This window comes from Apodemus sylvaticus, chromosome 11 (genome assembly GCF_947179515.1).
Source record: "Apodemus sylvaticus chromosome 11, mApoSyl1.1, whole genome shotgun sequence".
NCBI lineage: Eukaryota > Metazoa > Chordata > Mammalia > Rodentia > Muridae > Apodemus > Apodemus sylvaticus.
This window is the reverse complement of record NC_067482.1, coordinates 39,455,646-39,483,430: the sequence shown is the minus strand read 5'-3', so window position 1 is coordinate 39,483,430 and position 27,785 is coordinate 39,455,646. Positions and strand designations below refer to the sequence as shown.

The 27,785-nt window shown below is 33.2% G+C and overlaps 1 protein-coding gene across 1 annotated transcript in view; it reads right to left on the bottom strand.

Annotated features, from left to right (window-relative positions):
- Positions 1-2,337: 2,337 nt before the first annotated feature.
- Gabrg1 (gamma-aminobutyric acid type A receptor subunit gamma1) overlaps positions 2,338-27,785 on the bottom strand; it is an 83,177-nt gene continuing 57,729 nt past the window's right edge. The window contains exons 4-9 of the mRNA XM_052198698.1: positions 23,111-23,331; positions 21,442-21,524; positions 18,847-18,984; positions 18,570-18,722; positions 15,607-15,818; positions 2,338-2,607 (exon numbers count right to left, since the gene is read on the bottom strand). Coding sequence (XP_052054658.1) covers positions 2,338-2,607; positions 15,607-15,818; positions 18,570-18,722; positions 18,847-18,984; positions 21,442-21,524; positions 23,111-23,331 — 1,077 coding nt within the window. The remainder of the gene's footprint in view (positions 2,608-15,606; positions 15,819-18,569; positions 18,723-18,846; positions 18,985-21,441; positions 21,525-23,110; positions 23,332-27,785) is intronic.

Sequence of the window (27,785 nt, the reverse complement as noted above, 5' to 3'; positions counted from 1 at the left end):
TACTATTTTTTCTTTTTTTATTATTTTCTATATTCTTTGTTAATATTCCAAATGATTTTCCCTTTCCCAGTTCCCCCCTCCCCATAAGTCCCATAAGCCCTCTTCCTTCCCCTCCGTCCTTTCCCCAATCAACCCCCTCCCACTTCTCAGTCCTGGCAATCCCCTACAATGCTACATCAAGCCTTTCCAGGACCAGGGCCCTCTCCTTCCTTCTTTTTGGGAATGATTTAATATGTGAGTTGTGTCTTGGGTATTCAGAGCTTCTGGGCAAATATCCACTTATCAGTGACTGTATCCAATGTGTTTTTCTTTAACTATATTGAAATATAGTAACACTGGCTTTGAAGCAATGTGCTTATTTGATGATATCTATATAAAAGGACTATATGTAGGGAACATGATATTTTTAACAATTTTATTTTCACTTGTAAATATTGTCAACATTTAAAGTCTAGTTAACACAATACCAATGAAAAAAATTAATCATACTCATATCAAGCATTTTAAAGTATCTTAACATATAGTCATGCTTCGATACAATAGAAAGAGTTTCTAAACACCCTGACACCTTTAACAATGAGCAAACCATCAATACAAATATGGAAGTAGCCATAAAAATATAGTGAAGCATGTTATGCCTTAACGGATAGTCCATACTTCATTTACCCCTTAAATGATGTTTATCTCATTAACATTTACTAATATTTCATATTTTCAACATAAATGCATGGAACATCTAAAAATTAATATACACATAGTTAAAATTTTATTTGAATCTCCATTTGTTAAAAAAGTCAATATTTTATTGTCCTTCAAATTCTGTGTGTTTATGAGGAAGATGAAAGAGTTAGCTAGAGAATTATAAGTCTCACATTATAATCCAATCAAAGTTTTACACTGGGGCTGCTACAACAGGTGCAGCAATTTTTGAATTAAAAGCATGTGTGTCAAACACCACGTGGCGCCATCTTGCCAGACCTGCAGTGGATATTTCTAGTGCTTGTTTCCAAGCTGAAGACTCTTCTCACAGATGTAGTAGCCTTGGCAACTGTGTCAGCTTTCCCTATAGTGAGAATCTCTAGAGTCTTTTCATCACTGTATGGTTTCCATGATGTCCCTACTCAAGTTCACTACAGTTGTCTCTCACAGAGTCCATTTTTAAAATGAGTTTTGAAAAATTTCACATGCCCAAATGAGAGAACACAGTGATTATAATACAGTTGTAAAAGTCATTTAAGATAAATAATTTTAATGTGTCCCAAATATATCTACTCTATAAAATATCAATAACATGTACTTAAGTCTGTATTCTCAAGACAACCTAGAGTTTAGTTTGCCAGATGGTTCTTTAAGCCCTGTTAAATCACATACTTTAACTCAATGCTTTTTTGAACTTGTGAATCTCTTTTGTAGCACAAAAAGAAAAAAGCAAAACATTTCCCACTTGATTTCATTGTTAGTACATTTGAGAATTTTAGTTTAACCTCCTTATACCTCATAAATCCTACAAGGCAGAAAACGTTGATTTTTTTTAACTTGCATTACAAACAAAACAAAAACATGACTTTAGTGTTTCCTATCAAATTTGAAAATCCTCAAAATAAATGTATCTTGACTTCCATTTAACAGTGAGCACAAAATTGACTGGATTACAGATAAAAGTTGACTATTTTGAAAACTGTAATTGCCAAGTTGCTTGATTTAATTGATTTACACATCAAACATAAGACATGATGGTGTTTAAAAATATATGTGTATATAAACTGTCAGTTCACAAAAGAAATTATTTAAAAAGTAATTAATACACACATTACTTTCTTCTTGGGAATAACATATCTTTGATATAAATCAAAGAAAATCATGGCTTTGTTTTAAAGAAACTATATCGTAAACCAGGAAAATACAAAGCAAGAAATAAAATCAAGCTAATAACAAACCTAGGCAAATAATAATTTAAAATTAGGCAGTAGTCTTTCATTATAAGCAATAGATATACTTAAATAAAATATGTGTTAAAATTATTTTATATTCAAAATATTTCTCACATAAGTATTAAGTCCAATATTAGCAGTATACAAGAAAACAAAAAAATTAAAGTAAAAATCTAAGTTTATGATTTAAATGTGCTATATTGAATAATCCATTTCATTTTTATTTAGATAGATTCAATCTGAATAATTCTGTCTTAATTCATTTATGAAAGCCCAAATCACATAACCAGACCATTCATATTTTAACTGGTAGACTTTCATTTTAAATTTAAACTTTGTGTTATGAAATACACTGCTTATGTTGGACTAAGCCAGACTTTTATGATTTTTTAACTATTGGCAGAACTTATAAGTATAGGTATCCAACCCAGTAAACCAGATTGAACAAGGCAAAAGCTGTTGGGAAAAAGATTCTGGAGTAGGAATCAATTTTGGCAATGCGTATGTGTATTCTTCCTTCTCTCCAGGACCCAGTTCTGCAGTCTTCGAAGCAACAGAAAAAGCTAGCACAGTCTTTGCCTTCCAAACACTGGTAACCATAATCATCTTCCCCTTGAGGCAAAGAAATGCTGTTCATGGGAATCAGAGTAGATCCAGCATGGAGACCTGGGGATACCTACGTAAATAAGGAAGATTATGAGATAGAAAAACAGAAAAAAGGAAAATAATTTTGCCCCTACCAGAGACTCATTATGAAACTGATAGTCAATTTAAAAAACACACACTTTGACCTCAAAATATTGGTTATATTCAATTACAATGAAATTTCATATTTCATTCTACTTTCTTATATATAACTTTTCTTCTATTCAGAAAGTTATATAGGAAAAACTAACTTTGGAAATATATAGACTTTAGAAATGCTATATGATATAGCCTTTAGATATATAGAAGTATTTAGAGATAACAATAGCCTTTAGAACATCTATTTACAAAAATATTGTCAACCAAGAATCTAAGTATAAGAGGGAAATAAACATGGTGTTGAACATTCAAACAAGTATAATGCTGCTATTGGATGTTATATAATTTACTTATGTTACTTATAATGAGAAAAATTAGCAAGAAAAGATATTCTAAGAGGAAAAACAATTTGAAGAACCAGAAAGGATAAAGACATATATGGTAAGTGTATGAGTGAGTAAGTGCACAGAGACATGTCAGAACAATTTATAAACTCAGCTTTAGGAGCAGTAGATACACAAAATTCGGCCTGTTTGAAGAATGTGGCAAGCTTCTTTGTGGAAAGCATATTGGTGCCCACGTAAATTTTATAAAGTATTATATAACAATCAATACTTTCTTTGATGATAATAATAACTCAAATATTATTTGAGATCTGTATCAAATTAACATTTTATATCAGGCTCTCACTATTATTTTTATTTTTATTATATTTGTGTGTGTCCATGTGAACCAGCATCATAATTAATACAGGATATATGTACAAATGAGACTTGAGATTGAACTTAAGTTGTTAGTCTTGGTAAAATGTCTATTTACCTGCTGAGAAATTCAAGTAATTCAGGATATGAATATTTGTAAATCATAAAAATAATATTTGGATATATCATAGCTCAGGGGAGAGTCAAAATATGGGGTAACATAAAGCAAATTGTCTAGAGTCAGAAAAACTTGGGCTGTATGTCTTCCACAACGCAGGGCTTGGGTGAACTTGAAGAAATATGGCTGCTTCTCTCTGAGCTGCTTGCAGTGGAGAAATGATTGTGGCAATGCTATAAGCAAGCTTAATTAAATAGAGTATGTATAGCACACACCTGGTGGCAAGTAGACAACATGTAGTATTGCTGTTGCTTCTATGTTGCTATTGCTTTCTGAAAATATGTCAAACAGACTATAAAATACATGGCAACACACACATACACATTCTGCTGACACGAAGAATGGTTACTAGAAAAAAAATCAATCCAGTAAAATGGCAAGAAGACAGCAGCTTTAGTCATCCATCGTCCTCCTTAACTTCTGCATGGCGTGATATTACTGAGTTGCAGCTTGTAAATCACACCATAAGCACTGTTTTGTGGTCAGCTAAGCAGTAAATTAGAAGTCAAGAATATGCAAATTATATTTCTGGGCTTAATTCTTTCTCACATAGACGTTTATCAATTTTCGTTGCATTAAATTTTGAAAAAATATGCATCTCACCAGCATGATATATTTTAGGAGAAATAATTAAAAATCAAATGATATGTGTGTTCTTTAGAATTTGAACTTTTATTCAAAGCTATTGTGTTTCTAAATGGTTAGAGAATACAGACAAATAAAGTGTTAAAAATTGAGCAGATGCAGATTGGGAAGAAATGGCTCTGTGAAGGATGGCACCTTTCAATCTTCATCAGAGATGCATCTTTTCTCATTTGCCCTGCAGGTCTGAAAGTAAAGCTCAGATTGCTTGACTGCAAGTAAAATGCCTGGTGGGTGTGTGGTTTCCAGTTACAACAGTGCTTGGGAGACAAGTGACAGAGGGTAAGCTGGCTACCTCCCCTAGTCTACCTGATGAGCCTTGGGTTCAACAGGAGATGTCAACTCAATAAAGTGGAGGTTCTTAGCTTCCAATCTTCTGTCTCAGAGTAAATGTGATGTTAGGAGCCTAGAAATGATCCATGGAAGAAGATTCAATCAAAGGAAGGGACAAGAGAAGAAAAAGAATTGGTGGCAGAGAAGAGGAGTGCCAGGAGGATTCTGGGTAGTGGGAGTGATGGAGATGGTGGACAAGGAGGTAAGGCCTTAACAATATGAACTGTGTGTAAGAAAGCTACATCAAAATCTATGATCTTGGCTTACAAGGAATGTTTATAAGACGGTGATAGTAGAAAACCTGTGGTATAAATTAAAGGGTTGAGACAAAATTGGGGACTAAATTTGTAAGCCAGAATGAATGCTGGGATGGGGCCTAAGAGAAAAGACGCAGAGAAAGGAGAGGTCAGGGAGTGGGTTAAAGGAAATGTAAGTTGGATAAAGACTCTTAAAAAAGACCCACTACTTTGTAAGCTAATTAAAAATATAACAGAAAGTAAAAGATCATAAAAAGAATATCTGGACTGTATGATACCTAAGAATCAAAATCAGTACATTAATGGGACATTTCAATCTTCATTAGAGATGCATCTTTTTGCAGACACTCAGAAAACTTTAAAGGGCAGAAAATAAGAATGATTATGTATATATTCATTATATAATATAAATATATGTGTGAGACATGACATCCTACATGATGTAAAGTTCAGAGATAATGTGGAAATGAAGGATGAAAGATTTTAAAGAGCCAAAGGTAGTGGATGTCCATACTGCAACAATTTTATCAGATATAACAGGGCGGTTGAAACAAGAACCATAGTACATATGAATTAATGCATAAGACCTGTGTTAGATAAAGCCTGCCAATTCATCCAATCCCAGGATAAATTGGGGAGGATATCATGAGGTCTCATTCCTAACTGAGAAGGTATTGGTAATCAATGACTGATAAGGGAAGGAGAGTCCATCATCCTTGGGCATGTAATCCAGCAGATGGTCTTATACTCATGTACATGATAGTAGCACTAAGTGTACTCAGGGAATATGAAAAAAACACATAAATATAACTGGTCAGAAGGCATAGGATCAATTGGAGATGAGTGAATGGGCATCTACATGATCAAAACATAAGCATATATTAACTTCTCAAGAAAAAGATACATATCATTTTTTAATAATACCTTTATGCAAAGGCTGAATCTTCTGTTTACAAGGTTTTTAGTTTTGATTTACTTTGCTTGTTTGTTTTTATTACTTTTATTATTTTACAGGCCAGTCATTATCTCTCTCCCATCCCACCCTACAACAGTTCTTCATTCTATTCCTCCTCCTCTCTGTCTCCAAGAGGATGTCCCCACTCTCACCCGCACCCCAGCCCCTGCCAGGCCTCCCCCACTCCATAAAAAACAAACAACCCAATCAAAAAACAGGGTATTGAGCCACCAACCAGGCAACATACACTAACTCGGAAGAAGGTAAATATCTTAATGAGGATGTTTAGAGGAGAAAAGAGACATTTCCATAATAAGGAATAAAAAAGAGGCTGGGAAAATATCTCACTGTTTAAGTCCATATATAGCCCGCTTCTTTTGCTGAGAACCTGGTTGGGAATACTAGCTCTCACTATGTATGGTTCAGAGACACCTGTAACTTTACCTATGGGTGGTACGTGCCATCTATTGGATTCTAAGAGCCCCTGTACACATATGCATATATACATGCACAGTCATACATGTAATTAAAGATGATAAATGAAGCTTTTAGAAAAAGAATTAAATTCATAAGGATAAAAGAAAAATGATAAATAAAAAGTTGGACCATAAATTTGACTCTTGCTTACATTATAAAACATATTAAAATTTAGAGGTGAATAGAAACAAAGTAGCATCAGAATTGGTCATAAATATGAGTTTAAAATTTAAGACATAAAGTTAAACAATATTCAAAGTGCTAATACATGGGTAAATACATCTATTCCTATATACTTATTTATATGAATATATTCATATATATATATACACATATATATATGAAAAAAGAGTGTATAAAAGTTATCTTTCATATAAAATAAGTACTTTTAGATTTTCTGACATTGTTGCTTTGAAATTTGATATGAAATATTAGAAGTAAATGGATTATTCACTAGAATAAAGCCAACATTTTGATAAGTTGTAATTTTGAAATCTGTGATCAGGAGTGTTAGGCAGAGACATCCATTCTTCACATATACATTGATGTTCTGTTTATTCATTTGCTTTAAGTACAACTATTAATGCAAATTTAGATGTTTTGTAAGTCATATTCAATGATTAATTTATTTATTTAGCCTGAGAACAATAGTAATATGAATGTATGCTATTAGGTACACAAAAAATAGAAAGCTAACTATAAGTGGGACCTAGATGCATGTGAATTCACGTGATCTAACTAATGTTGCAATTGACATTAAGTGATCTTATCCCGCCATCCACTGACATTTTGTAGTTATTTAAGCTGTCTTTTTTTGTAGTTGTTATATTTTTCATATCACCAATATCACAAAATACCTCCTGTGAGCTTTGCTAAACACCATTTCCTAAGAAAAAAATATCTTTTATGATTTGTTAGATTAAAGATTGACACAAGTGTTTGTTATTTCATTACATCCTCAGAAGGCTATCTGAATGTTTATTCATGCAGACATGTGCTGATTGGAAAGGAGTCTGTGATCTGAAGAGTTGGGAGGCCCTTCCCCACATTATCTTCCCTTGAGATGCCAGTTCTTACTGGCAGTTCTTTTCAGTAGTACATTGTTTCATGAGCTGTTACCATAGTCATGAGATTTAGGTCTCACCTCTTTTGAAATTTAGGAATACACACTACATACTTATCTTCAATTGTCATTATTGTATATAGATGCCACTATGCCATTCTGTGACACACCAGGGCTGAAAGGACAAAAACTATAATCTTAACATGACACTAGAAATGCACAAGTGTTCCACAAACTACTTGTCTATCTTCAACATGGGTAATTTTGTCCAGAAAACTCCTGTGTTGTAAGCAGTAGTGTACAATGGAGCTACAATTTACCTTCCATCAACTCTACCCCGTATAGCAGCCACATGTGAAACATGGAGTTCAACAATGCTGTGGAGATTTTTCCTTTTGAATTTTGTTCAGCTCTTATCAGTTGGAATCCACCTAATTAGTATCTAACAGTGACTGCATTAGATGTCATATCTCGGGGCATAAACTAGTCTTCCCTCATTCCAATCTTCAAGCCTCAACTTGGTACATGTTTTTTTTTTCCTCTATTTTATTTTTTCTCCCAAATTTATTCTTCCAAAAACTGTGATTTATTCTACAGGCAAGTACTTCAACAGTGCTACAGTGTCTCTCAAAACTTTATCTGCCAAACCTAGAATAGGAGACGTATTTTTTAAAGACCTTACAAGCGAATTCTTTCCACTTGAAATGAAAGGAAATTTTTCTGAGTGCTGTGTGACCCACATTCACATAACCTTCTTTTTAGCACGATGTGCCTATTAAATCTATACTTCACAGACCACTTCGCATGGTGTCTCAAGCAGCCCACAGATGCAAGGCATAGCTCATGTAGCCCCAGATTGGGGAACTTCCCTGTTTCAGGGATAAGAGTGCTCATAGCCTTTTAAAGACAACCTTTACCTTATTGGTATTTATGCCTTTGAAAATGTTTTAGAAATTGCTGTTCTTACTGCTTATTTTCTAATAGCCTGTTTGAGTACTTTGAATTTACAAATTATTTATAATTGCTGTTTTATGTATATGTGTGCATAGTATACACATTAGTTAACATGTGTATACAAATGAATGTGCATGTATAATGTGTGTCCTTCGTTGACTACATAAGGTGATAAATATGGAGACTATTACAGTAGCTAAAGAAGTAATGTACTAATGAAAATAGGAACTGATATCATAGAGGAAAGACAACAATGTAGAGACCCAGAGTCCTCCGAAGCATAGTCTACTTTCTGTGGAAAGATGACATATGTGTGGAGGGGGTTAAAGGTCAATCTTGGTTGCTAATACTTATGAGAAACTGCAAGTTTTTATTTGTGACAGTGTCTTCCATTAGGATTTGAGGAATGTAAAGGTGCAAAACTTCTTGGCAAGAGAGCATCACTCTGCCTGGTATTTGTAAGGCTAGACCTCTAGATATCATACTTGTCTGGCAAGGTTGTCTATACATATCTCTAAATACCCTAGTGAGCAGAGCACACAATTGATTTATTTTGTCTCCAAATTGCCTTTACATTGATACAAATATCTATCATTTTATACTTTAGCAAAATTAAAAGCCTAAAATTGTACAGTATTGTAGTCAGTCTGGCTTATAAGGTTTGTGATAACCTATGAATATTCAAGCGTCACATAAAATGTTCATCATCCCTGATGGCAGGTTTATAGATACTTCCTGTCTACAGTCTTCATCTCATTCATAAGAGTCCTGATTCACTAGTTAAATGACTTCTAAGGGTTTTTTTGACACATTACATGCAAATCATGTGATATTAAGCATTATTAAGGAACAAAACCCACATATTGAATGGGACTTAGATATCTTCTGCTATCACAGATATGCAGAGTCAAAACAAAAAGAAAAGAAAACCAGAAATGAGAAAGTAAAAAAAAAAGATTAAAGGGGAAAAAGAAAGAAATGGGAAATAGAAAGGAAGAGGAAAAGAAAAATAAAATCAAATATTTAATGTGAAAAGTAGGAGATATCTTAACTAAACTACATATTATTATTCTTTACTTATTATATTGCTATATATGTATTAGTAGCATATAGTATTTATGTATATATTAATATTATTTATGTACTTAAATACATTGTATAGATATTACCTCTTCATATATACATTATATTCACATATTGTATATAGATATGGCACATTCTAGATTTCCTATCATAAAGAGTTGAGATGGAAAATACTGAGGTATAGACCATTCAGTCATTTTGGCATCTTAATGAAAGTGTAGTCCTTTACAGAAAGAGAAAGAAGTAGAAAGAAGGGAGAGCACTAATTGAAAATAAGCAAATCAGTGCTAGTGTAGATGCTACAGTACTGGGTCTACGCTGCACTGTCTGGTTGGAAGAATTGGAAAATGTAGATTCCACAATGGATTTAATGGAATATGTGAGGTAAAATGGAGAAAAGCCTCTCTTCTGCACATCAGTGGATTCTGTCTAACATATTAACAAGTCTACATGGCTGAATACAAGTCAGGCAGGAATACAAATTTGATGGTGGGTCCTTGTTTTTCAAATTTTCATTTAGCACTGTAAGAGCTAATAAAATATTAAGCTCAGTCAGCATGAAAGATAGACAATATTGTATTGAATGTCTATAAAATATTTTACATGCTCCAGTCAATTATAAAATATCAATGGTGAGCTATTTGACATTAGTCCTTCTAGAGTGTCATCTCCTTGTTATTTCTTTTTCATTTTTAATATTTCATTCCCTGAAGTTGTTGCTAAATTTATGAGACTAAACACAAGATTGCTATTCTTAAATAACTACAGTAAAATGATGTCTAGACTGTAGTAGTTCTTAATACATTGTGATAGGCTGATTAAAATAACATCATAATTTTAAGCTTTCCATTCTTAGGCTTCAGCTCTGCCCAGTCAACCTGATCAGCCCAGGAGCTTTGTTCAATACTTTATGTCCTGGTGATACACTGAGGAGCTGTTCTGCCACAGAAGGTGTGCATTGGTTAGTGATATGTCTCCCTCCTGCATTACATATCTGTAGAAAGAAATTGTAAAACTCACATATTACCTGTGGGTTAAATTATTTTTATTCAAAGAACTTCTAATAAAAGTTTCAAAAAGCAAATAAAATAAACACAGTAAATACAGCAGAGGAAACTTATACCACAGTGTTATGTTCAGAGCTCTTCACACATCCTCTCGTGCGTGGAAAAGCATACTCATACATAACCCATATTCACAATGGTAATGATATTTATTTTAAATCTAGCAGTGGTTATTTAAGTTGAAATCATTGTTCTTTGATATTTTATCCATTTGGTCAGGCTATCATATTATTAACATCTTTAAAGATGAACTGAGATTATGATGATCACAGACTTCTGGATTAAACCAAGTCCTTTTATATTTATAGCTAGCAATATTTTCTTTCTTTAAATATCACAAGACCTAAAAGCAAATTCTACTAGGTTCTACCTTTTGAAAAAAAACAATAGATGATTTAAAATATAATTAATATTATGTCCAAATTTATAAATCAAATAATATAAAAAATAAGAAAATAGATCCAAAACATTAAGTCCCCAAATATAAAATAAGTACTTTGATCCAATGAATCTCATGGTGCACACATTACCACAGAGCTACAAACTGCTTGTCAAGAATAGATGTTTTACAATGTCTTTATTTGAGTTTCGACATAATCTGCTCTGAGAGTTTTTACTGGAATCAGTAATATACTGTCACTTTGTCAATTTTGGTGAAGTAAAAGCCTACTTTTCATAAGTACTTTGAACAGAGGAAATGTTAAGATGAAGAGCAGAAAGTTGGAGCTGCGGCTTTTCCAAAGTCCTGTGTATTTAGTCTACGATCCAACATCAGCAAAGATGTCCTTGTGAAAAATCACAGAACCTGTGCTTGTTTGGTATTTCAAGTGTAAATGAAATCATGTAAAATGCTCAAATTACTTCCTGGAACCCACAATGAAAGTTAGAATTTGGATTCAGGTTGTTATAATTGCTTTTATAAAATGAAATTACTGTCAATCATCAAGTTGTTACATGTATTAGAATCATTAAAATCAATTTTAGCATCAAATGATACAGTCTATAATTTAGTCACTGTGATTGGGAACGTGGAGTGAACCTCTACAAATCTACAGAAACAAGAAAGAATGTAACAGCTATGACTTTCTGCTACTGCTGGGTTTTAACCTTAACAGTGACCTTACTTTCTAAAAGTAAGTTAATTCCGTTTACCGTTCATTGTTGAAAATATGAACGTATTGTGAAATAGAAATCAAAGAGAAATCTTTTATGTTATTAATGTTTGATCTGTTGCCCTGGCACAAGGCCTTATTTTATAGCCCAGCACACATGAGAGTACCCCTCCTCTACTGCCCAACTGCTGAAATAACAGGTGTAATAAAACACAGCTATATTCAAAATGTGTCTTAAATAACTTTCAATACCTATATAAAATAATGTAGTATAAAAGAATCATGCAGTAATTGAATAGAAATGGCCAGAACTTGTGTCTTTTTTATGTTAGTGGAAGTACTCTGAATTTTTCTTTGTTTAGAAGAAAGTTAGTTATATGTGATATATATATATTCTCTGAAACTTTTACCAAGTAGAAATGATAAATTAATTTTGTAAAAGGAATTTGTATGTACCTAACAAGATGATCACATGACTTCTGTCTTTCCGTCTAGTATGAATAAATAACAGTTATGGATTTCATATGTTGAATCATGTATGCATCTCTAGAATTAAGCTGTACTGGCCTTGATGATTGGTCTTTAATATAATCTTAGATTTAGTTTGCCAGTATTATACATTACTTATGGGAGTATAATATAGCTCAGCTACCCTGAAAAACAATATGTAGGTTTCTCAAAAACTAAAAATATATCTACATAGTATAAACTACTCCTGCACATATACTCAAAGTATTTTTTTGCTTATTAAAAAGGTACTTGTACATTCATGTTGATTGCTGCTTTGTTTACAATAAATGGGAAATGGAATCAACCCAGATGTCTATCAACTGACAAATGAAAATGTACATAAATACAATGGAATACTACTCAGTTCTAAAGTATAACAAGGAATGAAATTTGCAGAAATTTAATGGAACTGGAAAAGCTGTACATAGTGAAGTGAATTAGGCCCCAAATGGACAAATGTTATATATTCTTTGTCAATTATTTGCTTCTGTATGCTTAATATGTAGCACATGTGGAGATTAGGAAACATGAAGAGAACTTTTGATGAGGGAGATTCATGTGTGGAAAGGGGGGGTTGTAGTTTATATATGAAATGAACACAGAGAAGAGGAATTCCTGGGACAGAATCAGGAAAGCAGGTGGTGAAGTAATCAGGACAGGAGACAGGAGGGCCCATGAGAAATCATGAGACCATATTGAGAAACAATGATCTTACAGTTTAAGTAACAATACAGTAAGAGAAGATAATATAACACATAGGATATGAGGTAACAGAGGGAGAATAAAGGTTTAAGTGGAAATAGGGGATTGAGGTGTGTTGAAAAGGAATGAACAGCATACCCTTGTAGACTTGAAGCTTGCTTCTCAGTTGTGAATTGATAGGAAGGATTAGCAGGTGTGACCATGTAGGAGGAGGTCTGTCATTGAAAGTTGGCTTGTGTTTTCAAAAGCCATGTAAGGTGCTCTCTCGCTCTCTCTCTCTCTCTCTCTCTCTCTCTCTCTCTCTCTCTCTCTCTGTCTCTCTCTCTCCCTACACCCTCCTGTGGTTCATGTTGTAAAGCTCTTAGCTACTGTTTCATTGCCATACCTGTCTGGTTTGTGCAGTGATGGTCATAGACTAACCTTCCAAAACCCTAAAACACCCCTCAATTAATGCCTTCTTTCATAAAAATTGTTTTGATGAGGTTATCTTTTCACAGCAATGGAGCGACCAGGAACTAAAACAAGGACTGGAGATTTTGGGGAAGAGGATGTATTTACTAAAATTAAGGATGTAGAATGAAGCATCATAAAACCACATTCATTTGTAAGCTAATTTAAGATTTAATCTTTTAAAAGGGAATTTGAACAGAAATGCTCCACATTAGTGAATAGTACTACTACAAACAGAGATGGATTATTAAATGAAAGCTTTAGTTAAAGGAACAGGTTACCTCCCTGAGGTCAGAAACACCTAAATACAAACTTAAACAATAAATTCTTTTGCCTTTCTCATGTTTGTTCGTATAATTAGATTCTATTGCTGGAGAAACCACATACTTGGTTGAGATCCCAGAGAAATCAATCCTGAGCTGACAAGAAACTCTACCTGCTACCTGCTTTCATAGCACGACAAGGTGTGATACAGGCTGCTGGGGAAGAAAGGACATCAATGGTGTTATCTAACTCTAGTCCATGAATGCCACAATACTTACCTGCTAGACAGGATCTGTACACTGGCACAATAATAAAATTCTATTTCTGGGTTAGCCAGCTGCTTTCCTGACTAGATTTGAAGCCTGATTCACGGGATGGGTACTGAAAACCTGATCAAAGCTCATGGCTATGGCTGTCTTGGGCTATAGAGTATAACTTATTGATGTCATTCTTCTAAATGGTCACATTCTCAAACTGCCTTATAAGCCCTTATATTTATATTAAATGTACTCATGTTTGTGCTGGTCTCAACTTTTGTCACAGAAGCTTTTTGTCTCAGGGTGAGACTCTTTAAAGTGTTAGAAATTACTGTGAGTGCCCAATAACGGACAGAACATCTACATCAATACTATCAATCCTACCAAGCTTCAGGGAACATTTTAGGAAACAGAAAAAAAGGATTGTAAGAAGAAGTGGATGGTGAAATGCTGTCCTCTGGAAATGGCTTTTCCACACAAAGATTAACAGCATCTGTGACTGCATATATCGAATCAATATAGCTAAAAATTATAGCTAGAAACAGGTTGTGGTTTCCACAGCCACTAGTCAGATGGGGAACTATTGAGTGTATTTGCTTGAAGAAAAAGCATCATTTTTCTTTAGAAGTATGACCATTGGAAGGTTGCCCAGGACCCACAAAATGATCTAATGCACACATGCATATAATCAGGACTGATAAGACTAAGCACTTAAAAGCAAATAGTTAAAAAAATAAGATGAAGTTGGGATAAAAATATTTTCTTCAAGGAGGTAAGATTGCTGCCTTGGGAGGCAAAATTGAGTAAGGGTAGTGACGGATATTAAAATCAAGACTGGATGCTATATAAATATATCTTTAAAAGTTATTTTGTAAAGAATATCTAGTAAAGAAAAGTAAAAACAAGATTTTCTGATTGGGAAATTATTGGTAATCTAGTTCTGCCTTAATTCTATTCATCTTTTATCATAGGTTCTCAAACATCCCTTTTATATAACAAGGCCATCCCATGGATGTTCTGAAAAGCATCTCTAACTAAAATGAGGTACTGTTAAGTTATCAACATTGGTGAAAGAGAAGTACTCTTTGCTCAGATGTAACTAACAGTTGTCTAACTTAATGCAAGCTCAAAAGGAGGGAATTTATGATAGTTTTATAAACGTAGCCTCCTACCAGTCACTGAAGTGCTCATAAGCTTGACAGTAAATCATACTACTGCCAGTTTCCTAATTCAATACAATTGTTAACCATTTTCAAAATACCTGTAATATCCACAGATAAGTGTAGTTGTCACTGTTCATCAAAGAAGCTTCATTTTTCAAGACAAGCATATAATTACACAACTAGTGAACATGCAGATAATTATTGACTATGGGATGGCCAATCTCAAGAGATACATCTTCAGTACAATTCCTAACCTTGATGCTAAGTAACAGTCATGGAAAAGGGAGTATAACACTGTAACAGACAGTGGATTCCTGTTGAGAGACCTTATTTCATAGACAGGGCAAGTAAACACACCTATGAATTCTCAGCAGCCTACTTTTCTGAACAAGACCATTATGACAATACCAGTTGCAGGCTGGAGAAATTCTACAAGGTCTCACTTAGATGAATTGCTACAGGGGATTAGTTGTTGCTGAGAAATAGAGTATCAGTTGCCTCCAGGAACAGACTCCCACATAATTTGTGATCCTGGGCAAATTTGCATTTTAATAACAGTAAGTGGACACAGTGCTATATGCACATCTGCACACATATCACATACAAATATGTTGGTACATGTAACAAGAATAGTTGAAGGAGAAATTGTAAACTAGTAAGGGAGGAAAATAGTAGTTGAAAAAATGAAGAGGGATTTTTATACAATGCTCCCTCCTGTGTGAAATTATCATCATATCAATATAAAAAAACCAAAAATAAAACATACCGAAGTCTTGTTTTTCAGCTTCCTGTCTCTGGTGGTTTTTCCCTTATTGTTACTAGTAAAATAATGCAATGTTCCATACTCCATGAGTGCTGCGAACACAAAAATGAAACACACAGAGACAAAGAGATCCATTGCTGTCACGTAAGAAACCTTAGGTAATGATTTTCTAGCAATTGTACTGAGGGTTGTCATAGTCAAAACTGTAGTGATACCTGTGAAGAAAGGGGGGAATAGATGATTAAAAGTAATTTAACAGAGCATTTACATTCTTTTGTCTAATTTGACAATATTGTCAGCTAAAATAAACAAAAGAAACAAAAGGATATGATTGCCAGAAAGAATTACTAGTAACCATGGCTACATTACATTCACTGTGTTCTTTGTGTAGGAAATTGTAATGATTTAAATTACTATGGATTGCAGGTTGGCTCCTAATATTCAGTCTTCCCTTCCTCCATAGTTAAAAAAATAACCATTTTTAGTTGATGGTTGGTTTTCTGAAAAATATTCTCATTGTCTAACTTCTCTGCTGCAGAGTGTGACCACGGAATAAGATCTAAGCCAGAAATTAATGTCTAGAAGAAGAAGCTGGTGAAAATGCCCTACTTCTTTTTCTGTATTCTTAGGTTTACTGTGATACAAAATTCAGAAGCCAGTATAGCCACCTTAAAGTATGAGAAGAATCCAGAAATCTACCCACATAATAGTGGAAAACTCATTGACCCTGCTTACTTCTCACCACACTAGACATACCAAAATGAACCACAACTTCTGGTTGTACAATAAAAAACAAGCACTTTTCAACTTACTTGAAGTTATTGAAGTCTTTTCTTTTCTTTTGTTTTGTTTTACCCAGTGAAAATCATCTAAATGAATGTACTAGCACAATATTTTTAATATGGTAATTTGGACTTATTATTTAAAACTCCAAATGGGCGGATCCATCCAGAATTATGTGAATTTTATATTTCAAAGGCACAATGAATTTTTACTTCCAAGAATTCAGTGTGAGTAATCATAAAAATATCAGAGCCAAGACCATTGGTCCATCTTTGGACTCATTTCCCTATCTCCTTTTTACATATCAGTCTTCTCTCTTCTATTAGTTTTGGGACACACATACATGAGAAGAACCTCTATATTCTTTGTGACTAAAACATTCTTGGTTGTCTATAAACATAGTTTTCTAAGCACTTTTGTATATGGCTATTTTGCTTGTATGTTTGTTGGTGCATTTTACACCATATATATATATATATGTATATGATATATATGTATATATATATGTATATGATATATATGTATATGATGTATGTGTATGTGTATATATATACACACACACACACACACACACACACACACACACACACACACACACACAATGGAAGAAGAAGCCACAAGACAGGATCAGATTTCCTGAAACTGTAGTTACAGATGGTTGTGAGTCATTATAAAGGTGCTGGAAACCAGTCCTGGGTCTTCTGCCAGAGCAACATGTGCTCTTAACCACCAAGTCACCTCTACAGCTCCTGCCTACCTTATTCTCCTCATTATTTTACCAATCAAAGATCTATAGGTGGGCTGTTTAACTGTCTTAAACGTACTAAATATAATGCTAAATAAATTGAGTTGTAAATACAAATAGAATGGCAAGATCTTTAATTTAAAAAGAATCAGCAGAAAGGGCTACAGAAACATCTTTAGTACGGGGCAAGCAGCCGGCACCTCTCTCATGTGCCTACTGAAGCATTTCATAATATTTCTCTGAAATGCACAACATTTTATTTCATGGATAATTAGTGTTAGAAATAAAAATGGTATGCATGTGGTAGATTTTCATAACTAAACCAAAGTTAGGTCCACCTTCTGACTTTTCTCTTTTTTGCTATATGATCTCAAGAACAATGTCTTAATCACTTTTCTTATGCCAGTAGATCAGTGCTATCAACGTACCCAGTAACTAAGTTATAATTTTATTATCATACAATTCATTCCTTAAGTAATTTAACTAGGAACATAAAATATTTTAAGTAATAAATAAAATTTGGATTTATAGATTTTCCACTCACTTTGTCTGTACCTTTGATAAGACTCCCCTAATTTTTTTCTGAAACTTGAATCTTCATGTTCTACTACTGACATATTTATGTGATTTGCATTTTACCATGTTTACTAGATGAACTTATATAACAGCTCTCATAGAAATTACAGGAAAATCTATTTACAACATAAAATAAAACCAACTTAACTTTATAATTTGGATACCATTTTAATTGTATTGAAATTTAATCTTCATGCTGTAAACGAGTAAATTAAATAATAAGTTTTTCTGGTATATTGCTACAAGGACAATAGATTCTCTCTCCTTTATAATCACATATAAGGTACATCCTTTATTTTCCTAGAGAGCATGTTCACTACAACACTCTTACAGGGAGAGAATAATCTATTTTATAAAGGTATGAATAGAAAATATTCTTTTTCATTATTGTACAGGAAACTCTGAGTAACAAATTAATCACTGGCACAGAAGCCAGGAAGCATCATGTTCCTTCCAGATATCTTTCTCGTGGAACAGATGAGAACTGATTTTTGATTTCAGGATTCACCAGTAAATGAATGTTACCCTTTTAGGAATTCTGCTAAAAACAAACCCATTTTTATTATAAAGCAATTAGCATATTGATATAATGAGATTTAGCTATTTTTCCTTCTCTGCTTTTCATGTGTTAATTCTCATATATTTTAAAGTTCTCTTTGCAGGAAAAAAAAAGTATGAGTTTTCTAAATTCAAACTTCTCACTGCATGGTTTTCTGTTTTGTTTTTTTCTTTTTTATGTTTTTAAAGTCCTTTCAATTTGGTATAATACCTCATTGTAGTCTAGGAGCTATTTCAAACCTAGGAATCATTAAAGTTTTATTTATTAATCTTAAGTTCTTATGACATAGTAGTATAGACTTACCCAGGGATGTTCTAGCAGGTACTGCATCTTTATTGATCCAAAAAGACACCCAGGAAAGAACAACTGTTAGAATACACGGAATGTACGTCTGAATCGTGAAATAGCCCATCCGTCTGCTCAGGTCAAAAAAAATAGTCATGATAATATAATCACCTATAAAAAATAGATATGTTTTAAAATGAGAAAAGCATATAAAATGTAGATTCTATTTTATAAGCCTTAGTGACAATGACCAGTACTGCTAGTATTATTCATTTGACTTCTATTTCCTCCTTACCAGAGATTGTGTGAGAGATTTCAGTAGAATTTCGTAACCCTACAAAGGCAAACTGATATAATCTCCAGTACTTGGGATCAGCTACTTCCACAGAGGGCTTTTTCCACTTGTACTCAATTTCATTTTTAGGGTATCCATCTGGAGAGAAAATTGTAACAAAATATATGTAGTGTAGCAAAACTCAAACAAGTTACCATTGCAATAGCAACATCATTCAAACAATGACTATTGGAAATTCTTCTCTCATTTAGTGTTACAAGATTTGTCAAATATAGACAGTGCTAACTGACGTGTGTGTGTGTGTGTGTGTGTGTGTGTGTGTGTGTGTATGTGTGCGCGCGCGTGTGTGTGCGCGCGTGTGTGTGTACAGCAGTTATGATAATTACAAGTATGATTTGATTTCTTTTAGCACCATTAATTTCAGAATGAGGGAGCCCTGTTGATGTTGTCCTATGGTTGTTCTTCATGCATTGCAGTTTTTCTCATAGATCATTGGTCTGGAATTGGAAAAGCATCTCAGAAACTCATGTGCATAGCCTGGTAATTTCTATTTTCTACTAGACATTTTTCCTGAAATACTATCAAACCCACACATGACGTCAGCATATTTTTAAAAATCCTCAAATCTAAGTTGATTGCAAGTCTACCTTTCTGGTAATAAATTCTTATACAAATTCTTGTGGCTAAAGTGTTTTCCTATTTTTAATTATTTATAATATTTGAAAATATTTCATGAAAAAATTTTTAATTCTTTCTACACAAGAATTGGTATTCATATCACAGAGTTCATATACACTAATCACTATAAATATTTTCAAATAAATGCATTATTTTGTGGCACTTTCTGTCATTAAAGCAATAAAATGAGTCATTTTTGAAGGCCTATTTAAGAGTTTTTACTCTCATTTTTTCATTTGCCTCTCTCATCACATTGTGTGTTGCTTACTCTGATTCATTATAGGTACAGAAAGTATACCCTATATTCATACAGTATCACGTGACAAACCAGAATTATGACCCTGACTGATATACTGAGGCTATAAAATAATCTTCTATATGTTGTAATGTACCAGAAGTGAAAATTTGAATTTCCCTCCTGGACTTGTGTGATCAACCTGAAAAATGCTGATAACTAATAAGTTTTTGTGTCATTGACACCAAATTGTCCATATAATATGTAGTGGTCCCAAGTAATAGCAATCAAAGTCAAGTGAAGATCATTCCCAGAGTTAAGAAGTGAAACTTTAAGAAAGAACAATGACTGCAATTAATATTAAGCTATAAATTGTGTCATGATTAATCATATCTTGTATGGAACGTGAATTTTATCACCCTGAAATAAAGTTTGGAAAGCAAAGAACTGAGATCTGAGCTGATTCGCGTAGAATTATGTTGTAGCTTGGCAAACTTACTAATGTATTTCAAGAAATTATTGCTGAATTCAAAAGGGTTTAAGAGGTAAATGAGAAACAAAATTGGGTAAAACTTGGGAATAGCTACCTCAAGGTCCAGTAGCAAGTGCCTGAGACTCTTAACAAAACTCGTGATTTGTAAAAGGGGAAAGAACACTAATATCCTACCAATATAAGCTATGGTACTCTCAAAATGATCACATATTACTAACACTTGATTATTACCAAAACAAGTATTTTTGGAAAGTATGTATGCAGATAAATATATTAATAATTATTGAATGTAATTAATAGTTCAATAAAACATTGTAAATAACACATTGTAAGAAAAGAGGAGATTAGTTTTTATTTTCAAGTTATTGAAAGCTAACCATTCAACTACATTTCACCTACTTTTCCTAAATTAAATGAACAATGTGTACCTTGGCTTTTCGAGCTTATTACAACCTTCTCTAACATTTACTATTCACACAGCAAATTCTTTTCACTCAGCCCATTTTAAACATAGTTTAAAAGACAATTTAATAAAGTTAAGTTTTGCATCAGGAATATTAAAATAATTAAAACATTTTTTTATTTCTGGTTTTGTAAAAACATTTGAATGCAAAACAAGATTCACAGCCCCTTTGCTTACCCAAGATAAGAATAAGCAATGGTTTTTTTATTTGTTTTGTTTTGTTTTTTGGTTTGTTTGCTTTGTTCTTCTTTTTCTTTTTTTTATATGTCGGTTTGTTTGGTTTGTTTTATCTTATTAGGTTATTCTTCAGTATCTGTTTGTTTTCTACAGGAAAACAGAAAGGGTGTAAACTCAAAAGGGGAAAGGTAAAAGGAAAGGCATTTTGGAGGGATTGGGGGAGAAGAAATTGTGAGCAGAATAGGTTGTATGTATAAAAATTCTATTTTTGTTAAAAAATCTATTTTCAATAAAGTCATAGTGGAAAAAGTTAAAGGCACTGAAATAAAGTTGAAATGTGTGAAAATTATATATACATATATATTCACAACACATTTTTTCTATTTTTTTATTTAAAATCAATCAACAAATGCGTTATTCTTATTTTTAGTTTTACTAAAAAGTTGAAAAATATTCATCATATTTCTAATACTACTTTAATTCATTTTGTATATTAATAAAGTATATTGAAGCTAAACTTTGTAGAATTATCAATTTTTTTTCACTTACAGCTTGAAAATTCCAGTGGACAGGAATGCTCATCCATAGGAAAATTATGAAGTTGAAGATAGCATTCTGCGTTAATCGTTAATCTATTTAAACAGAAAAAGGTATTACATAAAAGGAAATACTTTAAGAATCCCCACTTATGTTTTAAAACAGCATTTGGACCTCCTGTTATAGACTATGGCATAATAGAATACTAAGATTAACTTAAAGTTTAATAATAAATATTAAATCATTCAATACTGAGTATGATATTCTAACATTTTTTTCCTAAGCCAACTAAGTAGCTATTCTACTGCTCTGTATGTTTCAAGCTCCACATTTACATTAAAATACCTTTTGGAACTTCATGAATACATATATGTAAATATATTTGTAAGAATATGAAAGAATATATCATATAATTCACACAAAATTATGTATGAATTTTTTCTCTAAATTTTACATGGTAATCTTCAAAGGCATCATCAAGGAACATGTCAAGTAAAAATCCTTTGAAGCCTCAAATTACTGCAGAAAACTGAGGAACTTTGGGAGCAAGAGAGGTGGTCTTTCTTTGGAAGAGCATATCTATTTTCTGTCAGGGGTCTTCTTAAGGGACAGTGTACCCATTGGCTCTCCAGGGTCAATGGGTCAGCCGTGAAAAGATACATAAAAGTAACACACTATATGGACTGAGAAAGTCATATTTAGGAATATATATTTGCATGCACATGCACATAACATGTATATACATATTTATACATGTATGGATGTAATAACAGTCATAAAAGGACCAATGAAGGAGTGTAAAGAGCAATCTATGAGAGAATTTGGAGGGAGGACAAGGAAAAGAAAAATGTAACTAAATTATAATCTCAAAAGTAAAATTAAAACAGTAAAAATAAAGAAATTATTTTTTAATGAGCATATATGTTGATGGGAATAAATTGAGTAGATTTGAACTCAGACATCAATTATTTCTTGGTCATATTTTACCACAGTGCTAAAAATCAGAATAATATTAAATTCCAAAGAGAGAAAATATGATAGTGATTTTCACTATGCATTCAGCAATGTAAGCCAAGGCTGGAAAGATGACTCAACAGCTAAGCACACTTGCTGATCTTGCAAAGCTCCTATTTGTGTTCCCAGTACCCACATAGTGGCTCATGACCCTCTATAAATCTAGTGCTAGGAGATTTAAGTGCTTCTTTGGGCTTATATCAGGTATGAATGTGGGAAATATGCAAGCAAGGCTGGACAGTGGTGATGCTCACCATGCACCATTAATCCCAGCACTGAGGAGACAAAATCAGGTGGATCTCTGAGTTCAAAGCCAGCCCTGATCCACTTCCTGAGTTTTAGGGCAGCTAAGGCTACACAAAGAAACCCTTCATCAATAAAATGCAAACAGAAGTAATATGCATATAAAATAAAAAGAACTTAAAACAAGATCAAAAAACTAAATGAATGAATACTAAACTACTACCTGAAACCTTTTCTGCTTCCAAACAGAAATTCCAAGAGCTTTCTTTAGACCTTTCACTTAAGAGTAACTCTGCTTATGAAAATGTGTCACCAAATAGTTCCCCATTGTAGATTTTAGCAAATAAGAGGGGTCCCTGTATCCTGCTCAGCTGGTGAGAAGAAGTTAGCTGACAAAGTAACTGTAGACTACAATCGATATTACCGTAGAGTGTAGAGGACCCTTCCATCACTCCAAATCCGCAGCAGGCGATTAGGCGTTGTTATCCAATGTGCATCAGACTTTCTTGAGTTCCTGAAGAAAGTATCAGGAATCCAAATTTTTCCCACCATATTGCTGTTAAGCATAAGCACTTTCATGGTGCTATTGAACTTTAAACGGCTGTCAAACCAGGTTTGGGCAAAAATTATGTCTATTGTGTACTCCTATAAGATTAAACAATAATAATAAATTAATAATGCTATCCTTTAGGTGATTTCACCAAAATTTGAATTTCATAGTACATATTTTCCTACAAATGAGTAGGATTTAGATTCTGTCTCTTTCAACAAATAATTCTGGTATTTTAAACTTCCTTTAAAATGTTTTCACATGTCTCAGATAAAGTGAAATTCAGTAGTTCCAGATATCTTCTGTGGTGTTAATCTTTTGTAATTTTTTCAGTCCCATAATCTTCAGTTTTAGCAGTTAATAATTATTGTCAACATGTTAAATTTGGTTCTATTTACATCATGCATCCCATAAGCATGTCCAAAATTGAGGCAAATATCGACCAATTTATCAAGTCACTCAAAATATCCTTAGTATGAAAATTTGATTCCATGATTGAAGTTAATAGTGTTAAATGTCTTATTCACTACTAAGCAATTAGAGCATCTGAAACATTGCATTAATGGTTTTATATGCTATCCTATTATCAGAACTTTTTAACATCTTGTGAAATATATATCACAATAGTTATTTCTTAAGAGCTCAAATGATGAGAGATAAAGATCTTTTTCCCATGTCAGAGATAATTTCCAATGGTCATTTATAAGGCTGAATATTAAATTCCTATTAGAGTTCTAGTGAGATCTAGGTGGCAATGCTCTGCTGACAGGAAATAACTGCCAAGAGAGAAAAGCGTGGCTATAAATCACAAATATGAGATTAGCTATCACCCACTTTAGTAACCTGAAAAAAAAATGCCTGCTATCCAGTGTTAAGTTATTTTTTCATAAAAATTAAGGAAAGAACAATAGTAAATGATAGAGGAAAGAAATCCTGTGTGGACATTGGCTTCTATCTGTGTAAAATGTTCACATTAAATGATAAATAAAATCAGTTTAAAAGTAGGAAGTATCATGTTGGCTAGTAGAAAGGAAGATTCAGTCCTCGTTCTTGATGTGATATTTGCAATTAGTCAATTTGCCTGAAAGGAAATATTTACCATAAGAAATGGAAGCATGACTGTGAGACTAGTTAATGAATATTTAATATCTACTTTTAAGCCAGGGAGACTAATGAGTAAACAGTCTGGGACCCAGCTTATCAATAGGGAAGTTGGATAAAATCCTAGATTGCAGGAAGAATATTTATCATTTGATTACTGGCATATAGAGATAAGTTAAGGGGGGAAACTTCATTTTATCACAAAGATATGATAAAGATTCTTAATCATCTTACTGAATATTATCAGTGTTAGGCTACATAATCACAGCATTTTTTAATCAATGCAAATCTCTTCTAAATATACCATCACTGGACTGGCTGCTCCTTGAATTATGTGAAAATTATTATCATTAAAATAAAAGGTTATTGTATTTAACCCCTTTCTCATGTCCTGCTTAGGGCAAATGTCACTAACAAATATTTGACATCAATGAGATTTATCTATAGTTCCTCTTCATTTACTCAAATGATTAACTCTTTGAAGCCCAACAGTAATTTTGCCAGTGATGGAAAGTTGAGTTGTAACAGCAAATATAAACAAAGCGAAAGCTTTGTACACCCTGGAAAAAAAATGTGGCTGATGCTATTTAGTAGTCAAGTCATACATTCATGTATTCACCTGTATTTACTTACTTACTGGAACAAAATTAAATCAGATCATGTGAAGGGTCCCCAGCAAAACTTAGACTGCAGCAATTTTATTAATAGCAATCAAGCTTTCTATTGCTTTATAAGAAATGGAAGAAAACAGCAATTGCCAGGATCAATAGAGTTGTAATTACTAGGATATGTGAAGTTTGTAAGTTACACTGGATACATAAGATTAATACATGTGACCAATTGTCCTTTTGAGTTTCCATGCCTCCTTGACTACTAAGGAAACACACGGAAAAACAAAGCATTGCACTCCTAGGAAGTGCATAGGTATCTCAGGAACTGGAAGGTACATTGTGCTCCAGGAGCCATGGACTCTACCCTGAGAAACCTATGATGATTACCTCTCACAGCAACTAGCCCAGCCAACTCTATTTTATTTGGATGGGCAAATACAGCACAGAATTTGTACAAAACCAAGTAAATAAATATGGCTAGTATAAAGAACATCATGATTCCTAGGCATAAATTCAGGATTCTGAAGACATCATCCAAAGTGGCTCTTGAGAACCATTTTCCCAGTAATAGAAAAATGTTCAAACAACATAAATGCCATCCAGCACCTTCAAGGAGTGTATTAACCCAGGGCTTTCTACCTGCATGGCCATATGCTCAGCAGGGCACTTTGTTTCATTATATGTAATTCTAAATGTGTTCATTGCTGTTGGACTGGTTATAGTTTCAAAGAGGTCAAATTTCCATAAATAGAAAATATTAAAGAAAAGTGAAATGTTTCTACTCAAAATTAATCTGTGGTCAAAAGAAAGAGATGCAGAGCATATCTGTTGATAACTTGCCCTTCACAAAGCCTTACAGGTGCAGTACTCCCAAGCCCTTTTAAACTGCTAATCCTTAATAAATGTCTTACTGAGATAAGAAGGTTATTGAAGTCTGTGCCATTTTATATGTAATCAAAAAATCCACTTTTGTTTATCCATTCATATTAAAGTAATTTCCAGAAAATGATCAAACTATGTTCTTGTACTTTATGTTCCTATTTAAAGGTTATAATCATCTGCATAAAAATAAGAAAAAATTCTGAAATGGAGTTTCTATTGACTCAGAACAAGTACAATAGCTTCCAGCAGAAACATTTAAGATAAGGAACAGGACATTTAATACTTGAGATCTGCCAAGCCTTGTAAACTTAACTGTCTCCTTGAAATTTAACCAACAAAATGAATAAATGACAAAAATGTGCTACTCTGATTCTTAAGGAAGCAAGACAAAATCATAAGTAGATATTACTACAGAAACCAAAGTTTTATATTGCAGCTACCTTTTGGATAACTCAGTTTGCAGGTGGGGAAGGGGAGAGGGGCGTGTTTGATTTTTTGTTTTCAGAATGGAAAAATATTCATATAAATGCATGATCTCCCTAGTTATTAATATAGTTATAACTGTATTGTACTGCTTGATTGATCCTAATCTTGTCTGGATTAGGAATATTCATATTAATATTTCCTTAAACTACCTAGTCACCTATAAACTAAAATAAAGACACAGACAGGGAGAGAGATGAAGAGTGAGCTCACATTATAGGAGTAGGAGTGGTAACACTTCACAGTACCAATTGCATTTCATTCAATTACAGTAAAAACAGAAGACTTGAAAATATCACAGTAAGTAAAAAAATTGATTTTTTTAAAAAAAATTTCAATGAGAACATGGAGGTCATAGAACTATAAAATGAGAGAGATTCAAGAAATTTTCATGAGTCCTAAATTCAGTTGTGAACTCTTTGGCTCTGGTGCTGTTTCTCTGAATGTAGTTTGCAAATATCACAGTATCAAAAATATTAATTTGTTAACCCATTAAGCAACCAACTTTTGATGTTTTTTTTATTTTGCTTATTCTATTTGTTTGATATAAATATGGGCTTAATAAAGACTTGAAAATCAATAAAGGTTGGAATAAGTATAACTAAATGGTAAAAACTGTCAGAACTTATTTTAGCTGGAGATAATTTACAAAGACAGTGATATACATACATATGGTCAGGGGTTTGGAAGTTGCAAGGCACCTTGATTAATAAATTGGTAATATGACTCTAAATTTCAACATATATTAAAAAGGGGAAGGAGTACATGCCTCACATAATAAAGGAATGGACTCTCTCTCTCTCTTTCTCTCTCTCTCTCTCTCTCTCTCTCTCTCTCTCTCTCTCTCTCTCTCTCTCTCTCTCTGTGTGTGTGTGTGTGTGTGTGTGTGTGTGTGTGTGTGTGTGAAAGATACTATTTCTAAAAAATATACAGGATATTTTACACATACACAATATTTTGCATGTATAAGCTTTTGTCCTTTTAATACTAAATTCTGTTTTTCTGAGATATAAATATAGCTCTAAATCCATATGCTACTACAATTGGAGCTACAATTAGCTAAAAATGCTCATAATTCTTTTGTTGTTTATTTGTATGATGCTTAATCATGTAAGTTTCATAATAACCTGTGTGTAATTTTAAAGAGTAAAATATTCAACTTATTATGGCCACAGCCAAACTCTTGCCGTAGTATAGAAAATAAGAACTTCCCCAGCCTTAGGGAGACTCGAGCACAAGAGAGAAGCTAGTACTAGCTCCCATGTCTAACCATTTAGCACCAAGATATGCACACAGCTGACTCCAGGGATTTCTGCTGAGCAGTTTCTGCAGAGAAAGAGCAGATGCTTCAAATGGACAGATGAAAGAGAGAGTAGACAGTCCTTTCATGTAGAGTTGGCTCACATGACCTGGGAAATATGACTACTCAAAACTCTGCAGAGCAGATAGATGGGCAGCTATAGAGCAGGAAG